This window comes from Oncorhynchus tshawytscha, unplaced genomic scaffold (genome assembly GCF_018296145.1).
Source record: "Oncorhynchus tshawytscha isolate Ot180627B unplaced genomic scaffold, Otsh_v2.0 Un_contig_3274_pilon_pilon, whole genome shotgun sequence".
Lineage (NCBI taxonomy): Eukaryota > Metazoa > Chordata > Actinopteri > Salmoniformes > Salmonidae > Oncorhynchus > Oncorhynchus tshawytscha.
Window position 1 is genome coordinate 18,586 of NW_024608810.1, and position 17,494 is coordinate 36,079.

Sequence of the window (17,494 nt, forward strand, 5' to 3'; positions counted from 1 at the left end):
TAATAGAGACAGTAGATCTAGCTGGTCTGTCATAATATAATAGAGACAGTAGATCTAGCTGGTCTGTCATAATATAATAGAGACAGTAGATCTAGCTGGTCTGTCATAATATAATAGAGACAGTAGATCTAGCTGGTCTGTCATAATATAATAGAGACAGTAGATCTAGCTGGTCTGTCATAATATAATAGAGACAGTAGATCTAGCTGGTCTGTCATAATATAATAGAGACAGTAGATCTAGCTGGTCTGTCATAATATAATAGAGACAGTAGATCTAGCTGGTCTGTCATAATATAATAGAGACAGTAGATCTAGCTGGTCTGTCATAATATAATAGAGACAGTAGATCTAGCTGGTCTGTCATAATATAATAGAGACAGTAGATCTAGCTGGTCTGTCATAATATAATAGAGACAGTAGATCTAGCTGGTCTGTCATAATATAATAGAGACAGTAGATCTAGCTGGTCTGTCATAATATAATAGAGACAGTAGATCTAGCTGGTCTGTCATAATATAATAGAGACAGTAGATCTAGCTGGTCTGTCATAATATAATAGAGACAGTAGATCTAGCTGGTCTGTCATAATATAATAGAGACAGTAGATCTAGCTGGTCTGTCATAATATAATAGAGACAGTAGATCTAGCTGGTCTGTCATAATATAATAGAGACAGTAGATCTAGCTGGTCTGTCATAATATAATAGAGACAGTAGATCTAGCTGGTCTGTCATAATATAATAGAGACAGTAGATCTAGCTGGTCTGTCATAATATAATAGAGACAGTAGATCTAGCTGGTCTGTCATAATATAATAGAGACAGTAGATCTAGCTGGTCTGTCATAATATAATAGAGACAGTAGATCTAGCTGGTCTGTCATAATATAATAGAGACAGTAGATCTAGCTGGTCTGTCATAATATAATAGAGACAGTAGATCTAGCTGGTCTGTCATAATATAATAGAGACAGTAGATCTAGCTGGTCTGTCATAATATAATAGAGACAGTAGATCTAGCTGGTCTGTCATAATATAATAGAGACAGTAGATCTACCTGGTCTGTCATAATATAATAGAGACAGTAGATCTAGCTGGTCTGTCATAATATAATAGAGACAGTAGATCTAGCTGGTCTGTCATAATATAATAGAGACAGTAGATCTAGCTGGTCTGTCATAATATAATAGAGACAGTAGATCTAGCTGGTCTGTCATAATATAATAGAGACAGTAGATCTAGCTGGTCTGTCATAATATAATAGAGACAGTAGATCTAGCTGGTCTGTCATAATATAATAGAGACAGTAGATCTAGCTGGTCTGTCATAATATAATAGAGACAGTAGATCTAGCTGGTCTGTCATAATATAATAGAGACAGTAGATCTAGCTGGTCTGTCATAATATAATAGAGACAGTAGATCTAGCTGGTCTGTCATAATATAATAGAGACAGTAGATCTAGCTGGTCTGTCATAATATAATAGAGACAGTAGATCTAGCTGGTCTGTCATAATATAATAGAGACAGTAGATCTAGCTGGTCTGTCATAATATAATAGAGACAGTAGATCTAGCTGGTCTGTCATAATATAATAGAGACAGTAGATCTAGCTGGTCTGTCATAATATAATAGAGACAGTAGATCTAGCTGGTCTGTCATAATATAATAGAGACAGTAGATCTAGCTGGTCTGTCATAATATAATAGAGACAGTAGATCTAGCTGGTCTGTCATAATATAATAGAGACAGTAGATCTAGCTGGTCTGTCATAATATAATAGAGACAGTAGATCTAGCTGGTCTGTCATAATATAATAGAGACAGTAGATCTAGCTGGTCTGTCATAATATAATAGAGACAGTAGATCTAGCTGGTCTGTCATAATATAATAGAGACAGTAGATCTAGCTGGTCTGTCATAATATAATAGAGACAGTAGATCTAGCTGGTCTGTCATAATATAATAGAGACAGTAGATCTAGCTGGTCTGTCATAATATAATAGAGACAGTAGATCTAGCTGGTCTGTCATAATATAATAGAGACAGTAGATCTAGCTGGTCTGTCATAATATAATAGAGACAGTAGATCTAGCTGGTCTGTCATAATATAATAGAGACAGTAGATCTAGCTGGTCTGTCATAATATAATAGAGACAGTAGATCTAGCTGGTCTGTCATAATATAATAGAGACAGTAGATCTAGCTGGTCTGTCATAATATAATAGAGACAGTAGATCTAGCTGGTCTGTCATAATATAATAGAGACAGTAGATCTAGCTGGTCTGTCATAATATAATAGAGACAGTAGATCTAGCTGGTCTGTCATAATATAATAGAGACAGTAGATCTAGCTGGTCTGTCATAATATAATAGAGACAGTAGATCTAGCTGGTCTGTCATAATATAATAGAGACAGTAGATCTAGCTGGTCTGTCATAATATAATAGAGACAGTAGATCTAGCTGGTCTGTCATAATATAATAGAGACAGTAGATCTAGCTGGTCTGTCATAATATAATAGAGACAGTAGATCTAGCTGGTCTGTCATAATATAATAGAGACAGTAGATCTAGCTGGTCTGTCATAATATAATAGAGACAGTAGATCTAGCTGGTCTGTCATAATATAATAGAGACAGTAGATCTAGCTGGTCTGTCATAATATAATAGAGACAGTAGATCTAGCTGGTCTGTCATAATATAATAGAGACAGTAGATCTAGCTGGTCTGTCATAATATAATAGAGACAGTAGATCTAGCTGGTCTGTCATAATATAATAGAGACAGTAGATCTAGCTGGTCTGTCATAATATAATAGAGACAGTAGATCTAGCTGGTCTGTCATAATATAATAGAGACAGTAGATCTAGCTGGTCTGTCATAATATAATAGAGACAGTAGATCTAGCTGGTCTGTCATAATATAATAGAGACAGTAGATCTAGCTGGTCTGTCATAATATAATAGAGACAGTAGATCTAGCTGGTCTGTCATAATATAATAGAGACAGTAGATCTAGCTGGTCTGTCATAATATAATAGAGACAGTAGATCTAGCTGGTCTGTCATAATATAATAGAGACAGTAGATCTAGCTGGTCTGTCATAATATAATAGAGACAGTAGATCTAGCTGGTCTGTCATAATATAATAGAGACAGTAGATCTAGCTGGTCTGTCATAATATAATAGAGACAGTAGATCTAGCTGGTCTGTCATAATATAATAGAGACAGTAGATCTAGCTGGTCTGTCATAATATAATAGAGACAGTAGATCTAGCTGGTCTGTCATAATATAATAGAGACAGTAGATCTAGCTGGTCTGTCATATTATAATAGAGACAGTAGATCTAGCTGGTCTGTCATAATATAATAGAGACAGTAGATCTAGCTGGTCTGTCATAATATAATAGAGACAGTAGATCTAGCTGGTCTGTCATAATATAATAGAGACAGTAGATCTAGCTGGTCTGTCATAATATAATAGAGACAGTAGATCTAGCTGGTCTGTCATAATATAATAGAGACAGTAGATCTAGCTGGTCTGTCATAATATAATAGAGACAGTAGATCTAGCTGGTCTGTCATAATATAATAGAGACAGTAGATCTAGCTGGTCTGTCATAATATAATAGAGACAGTAGATCTAGCTGGTCTGTCATAATATAATAGAGACAGTAGATCTAGCTGGTCTGTCATAATATAATAGAGACAGTAGATCTAGCTGGTCTGTCATAATATAATAGAGACAGTAGATCTAGCTGGTCTGTCATAATATAATAGAGACAGTAGATCTAGCTGGTCTGTCATAATATAATAGAGACAGTAGATCTAGCTGGTCTGTCATAATATAATAGAGACAGTAGATCTAGCTGGTCTGTCATAATATAATAGAGACAGTAGATCTAGCTGGTCTGTCATAATATAATAGAGACAGTAGATCTAGCTGGTCTGTCATAATATAATAGAGACAGTAGATCTAGCTGGTCTGTCATAATATAATAGAGACAGTAGATCTAGCTGGTCTGTCATAATATAATAGAGACAGTAGATCTAGCTGGTCTGTCATAATATAATAGAGACAGTAGATCTAGCTGGTCTGTCATAATATAATAGAGACAGTAGATCTAGCTGGTCTGTCATAATATAATAGAGACAGTAGATCTAGCTGGTCTGTCATAATATAATAGAGACAGTAGATCTAGCTGGTCTGTCATAATATAATAGAGACAGTAGATCTAGCTGGTCTGTCATAATATAATAGAGACAGTAGATCTAGCTGGTCTGTCATATTATAATAGAGACAGTAGATCTAGCTGGTCTGTCATAATATAATAGAGACAGTAGATCTAGCTGGTCTGTCATAATATAATAGAGACAGTAGATCTAGCTGGTCTGTCATAATATAATAGAGACAGTAGATCTAGCTGGTCTGTCATAATATAATAGAGACAGTAGATCTAGCTGGTCTGTCATAATATAATAGAGACAGTAGATCTAGCTGGTCTGTCATAATATAATAGAGACAGTAGATCTAGCTGGTCTGTCATAATATAATAGAGACAGTAGATCTAGCTGGTCTGTCATAATATAATAGAGACAGTAGATCTAGCTGGTCTGTCATAATATAATAGAGACAGTAGATCTAGCTGGTCTGTCATAATATAATAGAGACAGTAGATCTAGCTGGTCTGTCATAATATAATAGAGACAGTAGATCTAGCTGGTCTGTCATAATATAATAGAGACAGTAGATCTAGCTGGTCTGTCATAATATAATAGAGACAGTAGATCTAGCTGGTCTGTCATAATATAATAGAGACAGTAGATCTAGCTGGTCTGTCATAATATAATAGAGACAGTAGATCTAGCTGGTCTGTCATAATATAATAGAGACAGTAGATCTAGCTGGTCTGTCATAATATAATAGAGACAGTAGATCTAGCTGGTCTGTCATATTATAATAGAGACAGTAGATCTAGCTGGTCTGTCATAATATAATAGAGACAGTAGATCTAGCTGGTCTGTCATATTATAATAGAGACAGTAGATCTAGCTGGTCTGTCATATTATAATAGAGACAGTAGATCTAGCTGGTCTGTCATAATATAATAGAGACAGTAGATCTAGCTGGTCTGTCATAATATAATAGAGACAGTAGATCTAGCTGGTCTGTCATAATATAATAGAGACAGTAGATCTAGCTGGTCTGTCATAATATAATAGAGACAGTAGATCTAGCTGGTCTGTCATAATATAATAGAGACAGTAGATCTAGCTGGTCTGTCATAATATAATAGAGACAGTAGATCTAGCTGGTCTGTCATAATATAATAGAGACAGTAGATCTAGCTGGTCTGTCATAATATAATAGAGACAGTAGATCTAGCTGGTCTGTCATAATATAATAGAGACAGTAGATCTAGCTGGTCTGTCATAATATAATAGAGACAGTAGATCTAGCTGGTCTGTCATATTATAATAGAGACAGTAGATCTAGCTGGTCTGTCATAATATAATAGAGACAGTAGATCTAGCTGGTCTGTCATAATATAATAGAGACAGTAGATCTAGCTGGTCTGTCATAATATAATAGAGACAGTAGATCTAGCTGGTCTGTCATAATATAATAGAGACAGTAGATCTAGCTGGTCTGTCATAATATAATAGAGACAGTAGATCTAGCTGGTCTGTCATAATATAATAGAGACAGTAGATCTAGCTGGTCTGTCATAATATAATAGAGACAGTAGATCTAGCTGGTCTGTCATAATATAATAGAGACAGTAGATCTAGCTGGTCTGTCATAATATAATAGAGACAGTAGATCTAGCTGGTCTGTCATAATATAATAGAGACAGTAGATCTAGCTGGTCTGTCATAATATAATAGAGACAGTAGATCTAGCTGGTCTGTCATAATATAATAGAGACAGTAGATCTAGCTGGTCTGTCATAATATAATAGAGACAGTAGATCTAGCTGGTCTGTCATAATATAATAGAGACAGTAGATCTAGCTGGTCTGTCATAATATAATAGAGACAGTAGATCTAGCTGGTCTGTCATAATATAATAGAGACAGTAGATCTAGCTGGTCTGTCATAATATAATAGAGACAGTAGATCTAGCTGGTCTGTCATAATATAATAGAGACAGTAGATCTAGCTGGTCTGTCATAATATAATAGAGACAGTAGATCTAGCTGGTCTGTCATAATATAATAGAGACAGTAGATCTAGCTGGTCTGTCATAATATAATAGAGACAGTAGATCTAGCTGGTCTGTCATAATATAATAGAGACAGTAGATCTAGCTGGTCTGTCATAATATAATAGAGACAGTAGATCTAGCTGGTCTGTCATAATATAATAGAGACAGTAGATCTAGCTGGTCTGTCATAATATAATAGAGACAGTAGATCTAGCTGGTCTGTCATAATATAATAGAGACAGTAGATCTAGCTGGTCTGTCATAATATAATAGAGACAGTAGATCTAGCTGGTCTGTCATAATATAATAGAGACAGTAGATCTAGCTGGTCTGTCATAATATAATAGAGACAGTAGATCTAGCTGGTCTGTCATAATATAATAGAGACAGTAGATCTAGCTGGTCTGTCATAATATAATAGAGACAGTAGATCTAGCTGGTCTGTCATAATATAATAGAGACAGTAGATCTAGCTGGTCTGTCATAATATAATAGAGACAGTAGATCTAGCTGGTCTGTCATAATATAATAGAGACAGTAGATCTAGCTGGTCTGTCATAATATAATAGAGACAGTAGATCTAGCTGGTCTGTCATAATATAATAGAGACAGTAGATCTAGCTGGTCTGTCATATTATAATAGAGACAGTAGATCTAGCTGGTCTGTCATAATATAATAGAGACAGTAGATCTAGCTGGTCTGTCATAATATAATAGAGACAGTAGATCTAGCTGGTCTGTCATAATATAATAGAGACAGTAGATCTAGCTGGTCTGTCATAATATAATAGAGACAGTAGATCTAGCTGGTCTGTCATAATATAATAGAGACAGTAGATCTAGCTGGTCTGTCATAATATAATAGAGACAGTAGATCTAGCTGGTCTGTCATAATATAATAGAGACAGTAGATCTAGCTGGTCTGTCATAATATAATAGAGACAGTAGATCTAGCTGGTCTGTCATAATATAATAGAGACAGTAGATCTAGCTGGTCTGTCATAATATAATAGAGACAGTAGATCTAGCTGGTCTGTCATAATATAATAGAGACAGTAGATCTAGCTGGTCTGTCATAATATAATAGAGACAGTAGATCTAGCTGGTCTGTCATAATATAATAGAGACAGTAGATCTAGCTGGTCTGTCATAATATAATAGAGACAGTAGATCTAGCTGGTCTGTCATATTATAATAGAGACAGTAGATCTAGCTGGTCTGTCATAATATAATAGAGACAGTAGATCTAGCTGGTCTGTCATAATATAATAGAGACAGTAGATCTAGCTGGTCTGTCATAATATAATAGAGACAGTAGATCTAGCTGGTCTGTCATAATATAATAGAGACAGTAGATCTAGCTGGTCTGTCATAATATAATAGAGACAGTAGATCTAGCTGGTCTGTCATAATATAATAGAGACAGTAGATCTAGCTGGTCTGTCATAATATAATAGAGACAGTAGATCTAGCTGGTCTGTCATAATATAATTGAGACAGTAGATCTAGCTGGTCTGTCATAATATAATAGAGACAGTAGATCTAGCTGGTCTGTCATAATATAATAGAGACAGTAGATCTAGCTGGTCTGTCATATTATAATAGAGACAGTAGATCTAGCTGGTCTGTCATAATATAATAGAGACAGTAGATCTAGCTGGTCTGTCATATTATAATCGAGACAGTAGATCTCGCTGGTCTGTCATAATAAATTAGAGAAGGTAGATCTAGCTGGTCTGTCTTAATATAATAGAGACAGTAGATCTAGCTGGTCTGTCATAATATAATAGAGACAGTAGATCTAGCTGGTCTGTCATAATATAATACAGACAGTAGATCTAGCTGGTCTGTCATAATATAATCGAGACATTAGATCTATCTGGTCTGTCATACTATAATAGAGACAGTAGATCTAGCTGGTCTGTCATATTCTAATAGAGACAGTAGATCTAGCTGGTCTGTCATAATATAATAGAGACAGTAGATCTAGCTGGTCTGTCATAATATAATAGAGACAGTAGATCTAGCTGGTCTGTCATAATATAATAGAGACATTAGATCTACCTGGTCTGTCTTAATATAATAGAGACATTAGATCTACCTGGTCTGTCTTAATATAATAGAGACAGTAGATCCAGCTGGTCTGTCATAATATAATAGAGACAGTAGATCTAGCTGGTCTGTCATAATATAATAGAGACAGAAGATCTAGCTGTTCTGTTATAATATAATAGAGACAGTAGATCTAGCTTGTCTGTCATATTATAATCGAGACAGTAGATCTAGCTGGTCTGTCATGATATAATAGAGACAGTAGATCTAGCTGTTCTGTCATAATATAATAGAGACAGTAGATCTAGCTGTTCTGTCATAATATAATAGAGACAGTAGATCTAGCTGGTCTGTCATAATATAATAGAGACAGTAGATCTACCTGGTCTTTCATAATATAATAGAGACAGTAGATCTAGCTGGTCTGTCATATTATAATCGAGACATTAGATCTATCTGGTCTGTCATACTATAATAGAGACATTAGATCTAGCTGGTCTGTCATATTCTAATAGAGACAGTAGATCTCGCTGGTCTGTCATAATAAATTAGAGAAGGTAGATCTAGCTGGTCTGTCTTAATATAATAGAGACAGAAGATCTAGCTGGTCTGTCATAATATAATAGAGACAGTAGATCTAGCTGGTCTGTCATAATATAATACAGACAGTAGATCTAGCTGGTCTGTCATACGATAATAGAGACAGTAGATCTAGCTGGTCTGTCATATTATTATAAAAACAGTAGATCTAGCTGATCTGTCAAATTATAATCGAGACAGTAGATCTTGCTGGACTGTCATAGTATATTAGAGACAGTAGATCTAGCTGGTCTGTCTTAATATAATAGAGACAGTAGATCTAGCAAGTCTGTCATAATATAATTGAGACAGTAGATCTAGCTGGTCTGTCATATTATAGTAGAGACAGTAGATCTAGCTGGTCTGTCATAATATAATAGAGACAGTAGACCTAGCTGGTCTGTCATAATATAATAGAGACAGTAGATCTAGCTGGTCTGTCATAATATAATAGAGACAGTAGATCTAGCTGGTCTGTCATAATATAATAGAGACAGTAGATATACCTGGTCTTTCATAATATAATAGAGACAGTAGATCTAGCTGGTCTGTCATATTATAATCGAGACAGTAGATCTATCTGGTCTGTCATAATAAATTAGAGAAGGTAGATCTAGCTGGTCTGTCATAATATAATAGAGACAGTAGACCTAGCTGGTCTGTCATAATATAATCGAGACAGTAGATCTAGCTGGTCTGTCATAATGTAATTAGAGACAGTAGATCTAGCTGGTCTGTCATAATATAATAGAGACAGTAGATATACCTGGTCTGTCATAATATAATAGAGACAGTAGATCTAGCTGGATCTGTCAAATTATAATACAGACAGTAGATCTAGCTGGTCTGTCATAATAAATTAGAGAAGGTAGATCTAGCTGGTCTGTCTTAATATAATAGAGACAGTAGATTTAGCTGGTCTGTCATAATATAATAGAGACAGTAGATTTAGCTGGTCTGTCATAATATAATAGAGACAGTAGATCTAGCTGGTCTGTCATAATATAATAGAGACAGTAGATCTAGCTGGTCTGTCATAATATAATAGAGACAGTAGATCTAGCTGGTCTGTCATAATATAATAGAGAGAGTAGATCTAGCTGGTCTGTCGTAATATAATACAGACAGTAGATCTAGCTGGTCTGTCATAATATAATAGAGACAGTAGATCTAGCTGGTCTGTCATATTATAATCGAGACATTAGATCTATCTGGTCTGTCATACTATAATAGAGACAGTAGATCTAGCTGGTCTGTCATATTCTAATAGAGACAGTAGATCTAGCTGATCTGTCAAATTATAATCGAGACAGTAGATCTCGCTGGTCTGTCATAATAAATTAGAGAAGGTAGATCTAGCTGGTCTGTCTTAATATAATAGAGACAGTAGATCTAGCTGGTCTGTCATAATATAATAGAGACAGTAGATCTAGCTGGTCTGTCATAATATAATACAGACAGTAGATCTAGCTGGTCTGTCATAATATAATAGAGACAGTAGACCTAGCTGGTCTGTCATATTATAATCGAGACAGTAGATCTAGCTGGTCTGTCATAATATAATAGAGACAGTAGATCTAGCTGTTCTGTCATAATATAATAGAGACAGTAGATCTAGCTGGTCTGTCATAATATAATAGAGACAGTAGATCTAGCTGGTCTGTCATAATATAATAGAGACAGTAGATCTAGCTGGTCTGTCATATTATAATCGAGACATTAGATCTATCTGGTCTGTCATACTATAATAGAGACAGTAGATCTAGCTGGTCTGTCATATTCTAATAGAGACAGTAGATCTAGCTGATCTGTCAAATTATAATCGAGACAGTAGATCTCGCTGGTCTGTCATAATAAATTAGAGAAGGTAGATCTAGCTGGTCTGTCTTAATATAATAGAGACAGTAGATCTAGCTGGTCTGTCATAATATAATAGAGACAGTAGATCTAGCTGGTCTGTCATAATATAATAGAGACAGTAGATCTAGCTGGTCTGTCATAATATAATAGAGACAGTAGATCTAGCTGGTCTGTCATAATATAATAGAGACAGTAGATCTAGCTGGTCTGTCATAATATAATAGAGACAGTAGATCTAGCTGGTCTGTCATATTATAATAGAGACAGTAGATCTAGCTGGTCTGTCATAATATAATAGAGACAGTAGATCTAGCTGTTCTGTCATAATATAATAGAGACAGTAGATCTAGCTGGTCTGTCATAATATAATAGAGACAGTAGATCTAGCTGGTCTGTCATAATATAATAGAGACAGTAGATCTAGCTGGTCTGTCATAATATAATAGAGACAGTAGATCTACCTGGTCTTTCATAATATAATAGAGACAGTAGATCTAGCTGTTCTGTCATAATATAATAGAGACAGTAGATCTAGCTGTTCTGTCATAATATAATAGAGACAGTAGATCTAGCTGGTCTGTCATATTCTAATAGAGACAGTAGATCTAGCTGATCTGTCAAATTATAATCGAGACAGTAGATCTCGCTGGTCTGTCATAATAAATTAGAGAAGGTAGATCTAGCTGGTCTGTCTTAATATAATAGAGACAGTAGATCTAGCTGGTCTGTCATAATATAATAGAGACAGTAGATCTAGCTGGTCTGTCATAATATAATACAGACAGTAGATCTAGCTGGTCTGTCATAATATAATAGAGACAGTAGATCTAGCTGGTCTGTCATAATATAATAGAGACAGTAGATCTAGCTGGTCTGTCATAATATAATAGAGACAGTAGATCTAGCTGTTCTGTCATAATATAATAGAGACAGTAGATCTAGCTGGTCTGTCATAATATAATAGAGACAGTAGATCTAGCTGGTCTGTCATAATATAATAGAGACAGTAGATCTAGCTGGTCTGTCATATTATAATCGAGACATTAGATCTATCTGGTCTGTCATACTATAATAGAGACAGTAGATCTAGCTGGTCTGTCATATTCTAATAGAGACAGTAGATCTAGCTGATCTGTCAAATTATAATCGAGACAGTAGATCTCGCTGGTCTGTCATAATATAATAGAGAAAGTAGATCTAGCTGGTCTGTCATAATATGATAGACACACAGAGACAGTAGATCTAGCTGGTCTGTCATAATATAATAGAGACAGTAGATCTAGCTGGTCTGTCATAATATAATAGAGACAGTAGATCTAGCTGGTCTGTCATAATATAATAGAGACAGTAGATCTAGCTGGTCTGTCATAATATAATAGAGACAGTAGATCTAGCTGGTCTGTCATAATATAATAGAGACAGTAGATCTAGCTGGTCTGTCATAATATAATAGAGACAGTAGATCTAGCTGGTCTGTCATAATATAATAGAGACAGTAGATCTAGCTGGTCTGTCATAATATAATAGAGACAGTAGATCTAGCTGGTCTGTCATAGTATAATAGAGACAGTAGATCTAGCTGGTCTGTCCTAATATAATAGTGACAGTAGATCTAGCTTGTCTGTCATAATAAAATAGAGACAGTATATCTACCTGGTCTGTCATAATATAATAGAGACAGTAGACCTACCTGTTCTGTCATAATATAATAGAGACAGTAGATCTAGCTGGTCTGTCATAATATAATAGAGACAGTAGATCTAGCTGGTCTGTCATAATATAATAGAGACAGTAGATATAGCTGGTCTGTCATAATATAATAGAGACAGTAGATCTAGCTGGTCTGTCATAATATAATAGAGACAGTAGATCTAGCTGGTCTGTCATAATATAGTAGAGACAGTAGATCTAGCTGGTCTGACATAATATAGTAGAGACAGTAGATCTAGCTGGTCTGTCATAATATAATAGAGACAGTAGATCTAGCTGGTCTGAAATAATTTAATAGATGAAGTAGATCTAGCTGGTCTGTCTTAATATAATAGACAAAGTAAATCTAGCTGGTCTGCCATAATATAATAGAGACAGTAGATATATCTGGTCTGTCATAATATAGTAGAGACAGTAGATCTAGCTGGTCTGTCATAATATAATAAAGACAGTAGATCTAGCTGGTCTGCCATAATATAATAGAGACAGTAGATCTAGCTGGTCTGTCATAATATAATAGAGACAGTAGATCTAGCTGGTCTGTCATAATATAATAGAGACAGTAGATCTAGCTGGTCTGTCATATTATAAGTAGAGACAGTAGATCTATCTGGTCTGTCATAGTATAATAGAGACAGTAGATCTAGCTGGTCTGTCATATTATAATAGAGACAGTAGATCTAGCTGGTCTGTCATAATATAATAGAGACAGTAGATCTAGCTGGTCTGTCATAATATATTAGAGAAGGTAGATCTAGCTGGTCTGTCTTAATATAATAGAGACAGTAGATCTAGCTGGTCTGTCATATTATAGTAGAGACAGTAGATCTAGCTGGTCTGTCATAATATAATAGAGACAGTAGACCTAGCTGGTCTGTCATATTATAATCGAGACAGTAGATCTAGCTGGTCTGTCATAATATAATAGAGACAGTAGATCTAGCTGGTCTGTCATAATATAATAGAGACAGTAGATCTAGCTGGTCTGTCATATTATAATCGAGACATTAGATCTATCTGGTCTGTCATACTATAATAGAGACAGTAGATCTAGCTGGTCTGTCATATTCTAATAGAGACAGTAGATCTAGCCGATCTGTCAAATTATAATCGAGACAGTAGATCTCGCTGGTCTGTCATAATAAATTAGAGAAGGTAGATCTAGCTGGTCTGTCTTAATATAATAGAGAGAGTAGATCTAGCTGGTCTGTCATATTATAATAGAGTCAGTAGATCTAGCTGATCTGTCAAATTATAATCGAGACAGTAGATCTTGCTGGTCTGTCATAGTATATTAGAGACAGTAGATCTAGCTGGTCTGTCATATTATAATAGAGACAGTAGATCTAGCTGGTCTGTCATAATATAATAGAGACAGTAGATCTAGCTGGTCTGTCATATTATAGTAGAGACAGTAGATCTAGCTGGTCTGTCATAATATAATAGAGACAGTAGACCTAGCTGGTCTGTCATATTATAATCGAGACAGTAGATCTAGCTGGTCTGTCATAATATAATAGAGACAGTAGACCTAGCTGGTCTGTCATATTATAATCGAGACAGTAGATCTAGCTGGTCTGTCATAATATAATAGAGACAGTAGATCTAGCTGGTATGTCATAATATAATAGAGACAGTAGATCTACCTGGTCTTTCATAATATAATAGAGACAGTAGATCTAGCTGGTCTGTCATATTATAATCGAGACATTAGATCTATCTGGTCTGTCATAATATAATAGAGACAGTAGATGTACCTGGTCTGTCATAATATAATAGAGACAGAAGATCTAGCTGGTCTGTCATAATATAATAGAGATAGTAGATCTAGCTGGTCTTTCATACTATTTATGCCTTCTCCAAGTCCTTCAAATCCAATCCATCCAAATCATTCTGAATCAACACCACATGTATCTTTTGATGAGAACACTGAGATAAGTAATGTCAGTGTATTGTTAAATCAAAGAAGCAATTACAACAATTGTACATACCATAAAAGTTGTTTATTAATGTATGAATAACCATCTTACAAGATAAATGTGGTGGTAATGAGACATTATTGTTGTGGAGTCGGAATAATCATTATAAATGATTTATTACAAAGTGTTATTATAAAGTGTTACCAATCTCTACATTCATTCTGACTCCACAGCATCTGAGAGAGCTGCTCTAGTGTGACCCCTGACCTGGCAGCAGTGATGTAGTGAGAGTGATGTAGTGAGAGAAGTGGTACTGTTCATTACCATTATGTTGAAGTTGAAGTGTCTGCTGTGGTCACCTGCGCTGTTGCGCTTAATCACTAATGCATATAGTGGTTATTTATACATTTGAGAATACCTAACTGACTAACACTTAACACATGTGAAATTAATAACAAATGGTGAGCAAACTGTAAATTCCTAACAAATGGTTTATTACTGAATGTTATTATTCAGTGTATACACAATTTCATATTCTTACCATTTACCATCAACTACTTACACAATACAGAATTTATTCAGACCTGGACGTTATCTGATATCATGAAGTAATGTACATGTGAACTTTACTTCACTTGATGAAGACGTTGTGTCACAATTGAGCCACTAGAGGGAGATGTTGAACAACATACAGAATGACTCAAAGTCCTCAAAATGTACTATTAGAACACTTACATACTATTTGTCATTAAGTAACATGGAACAACCACAGCCTTAGGTATTTGGAGTACACAATCAACAATGACTACAATGTCTTTTATAAAACAAGCTTATGCCTTCTCCAAGTCATTCCATTCCAATCCAGACAAATCATTCTGTATCAACACCACATGTATCTATCATGACAACACTGAGATAAGAAATGTCGGTGTACTGTTACATGAAATATTTACAACAATTGTAGAACAAAACTATATCAAACCGATGTTTGCCGAACTAGTGAATCATATTATAGGAACTATAAATGTCTTATCTTCAAAGTTAAAATAAGTTTAGCTGTCACTTTGAACCATGGATAAAAGAAAGCATAAATTATTGGATTCATTAAGGAATTAAAAAGTGCCAGATAACTGGTGAAATATGATATTAAATGATCACCTACAACAGAAAAAACAAAGTAAATAAATAGAGATGGAATCCAAGAAAGGAGATAGTTGAAAACAACAATTGCTAGAGTTTTTGCTGCTTTTCTCTCAGACTTATTTGCTTGTACAGTTTTAACACCAGACACACTGGCAGCCTCTTTTGAAAATACCTTTCTGGCCTGTGATCTGGCCACCACAAAGATTTTCATATAAAGTGTTATAATAATAGAGCAAGGGACAACCATTGTAAATACAATGTAAATTATATTAACCCAGGTTATTCCTTCAACAATAACACATTCTGTTAAACACCTACTGGGTGTCTGTACATTTACAAAGTTTTGTATAATAACAGCATCGTATATGCTACAACAACACCAGGTGATGGATATACAACGGATAGTTCCTGTTATTGTTATTTTAGAGTGGTACAATAAGGGATCACACACAGCAACATAGCGGTCAATAGATATCAAGACCAAATTGCCAAGCGATAAAGTAGTACATAAAAAAGTAATGTAGAAATGAAACACACAGAAATATTCTCCAAAACCCCAGCATGGTTCCATTATTGCTACAGTCATTACTGGTATCACAATCAGTCCCACCAGGAGATCTGACGCAGCCAGAGAGAGAATGAGCAGGTTTGTTGGAGTGTGGAGCTGCTTGAAGTGAGAGATGGAGATGATCACCAGTAGGTTCAAAAATACTGTAACTGCTGAAATCAGTGAGAAGAAGATGTACAGTGTTATGTAGATAGATGTCGATAGAAAAGCCTTTCTGCAAGAAGAGTTTCCGTCTTGAAAACAGTATTGAACATCTTCATGCTTCTCCATTTGTAATAACATGTAAAAATGCTGAGGTCCTGCTCCTGCTTGGTCCTGTGTGTGACCCTGTCAGGTCCGTCTTCTGACAAACTCTGAGCTCTGCCTCTCTATTTATCCCTGATTTACTGACAGACACTCCCCTCCCCAGCTTCTCTCTGCGAACACACACACACACCACACACACACACACACACACACACACGTGCTCATGTGAGCAAAGAATTGAACAAACGGTTGGATAAACAAATCATTTGTGAAAGCATGATGTAATGTATGACAGGATTGGTTGTTTCTGTGCCCAATTAGCCTGTCCTTCAACCTTACTAATCGTTAGAGATGAAAGAAAGGGAACATTTACTCAACCTAGCATTTTAATGGGGAAACAATTATGAGTGATGTTTTGGTCACTCAAAGGCTATTTTTCAATGGAAATATGATAAATGTGCAGACTAACTGGTTTAGATGATGTCAGCGCTCAGTTTGGACCATATTCCACAACCTTAGGAGAGATGACAGCACGCCACATGTCAGCTGGTCAGTGTTTAGGAAATTTGACAGTAGGGAAGTTGATGAAATAGCATAAGTTGATGCTGCCCTACAATGGCAAAACGCAGTATCTATGAATTTGATCTGTTTCAACGGCCAAGTATATTATCTGATTAATGTGGTACTCGTTTCCTGACACAGGAACAAGCCATTTGATCCGAATATATAATGGTGTATCAGAAAGTACTGTATAGACAGAAAAATAAGTCAGATTTTGCAGTAAAATAAATGACTTAGTTACTGCTTTTTGCCTTTGTAGGGCCTTATGGTGAAAGCACTTTAGCACATGCATTCAAATGAATAGTGGAACAATACAAAAAAAATGTGAAGCTTAACAGAGCTATGATGCCTCTAACAAAGACAACTACCCACACTGGATGAGGGAAAAAGGGCAACCTAAGTATGATTCCCAATCAGAGACAATGATATACAGCTGTCCCTGATTGAGAAACATACCCGGGCAAAATCATGAAATAAGGAACCATAGAAAACAAAACATAGAATGCCCACCCAAATCACACCCTGACCAAACCAAATTAGAGACATAAAAAGTCTCTCTCGGGTCAGGGTGTGACAGTAACCCCCCCCCCCAAAGGTGTGGACTCCGGTCGCAAAATCTGAACCTATAGGTGAGGGTCCGGGTGGGCA

The 17,494-nt window shown here is 35.6% G+C and overlaps 1 protein-coding gene across 1 annotated transcript; it reads right to left on the reverse strand.

Annotated features, from left to right (window-relative positions):
* Positions 1-14,863: 14,863 nt before the first annotated feature.
* Positions 14,864-16,351, reverse strand: LOC112241343 (trace amine-associated receptor 8c). Its single transcript, XM_042313713.1, has one exon. The coding sequence runs from the start codon at positions 16,319-16,321 to the stop codon at positions 15,347-15,349; it is 975 nt and encodes a 324-aa protein (XP_042169647.1). The 5' UTR covers positions 16,322-16,351; the 3' UTR covers positions 14,864-15,346.
* Between the last annotated feature and the right edge of the window lie 1,143 nt (positions 16,352-17,494).

Bases quoted from the DNA above. Each gene is read 5' to 3' on its own strand.
- LOC112241343 (XM_042313713.1), bottom strand. From the start codon at position 16,321: ATGTTATTACAAATGGAGAAGCATGAAGATGTTCAATACTGTTTTCAA.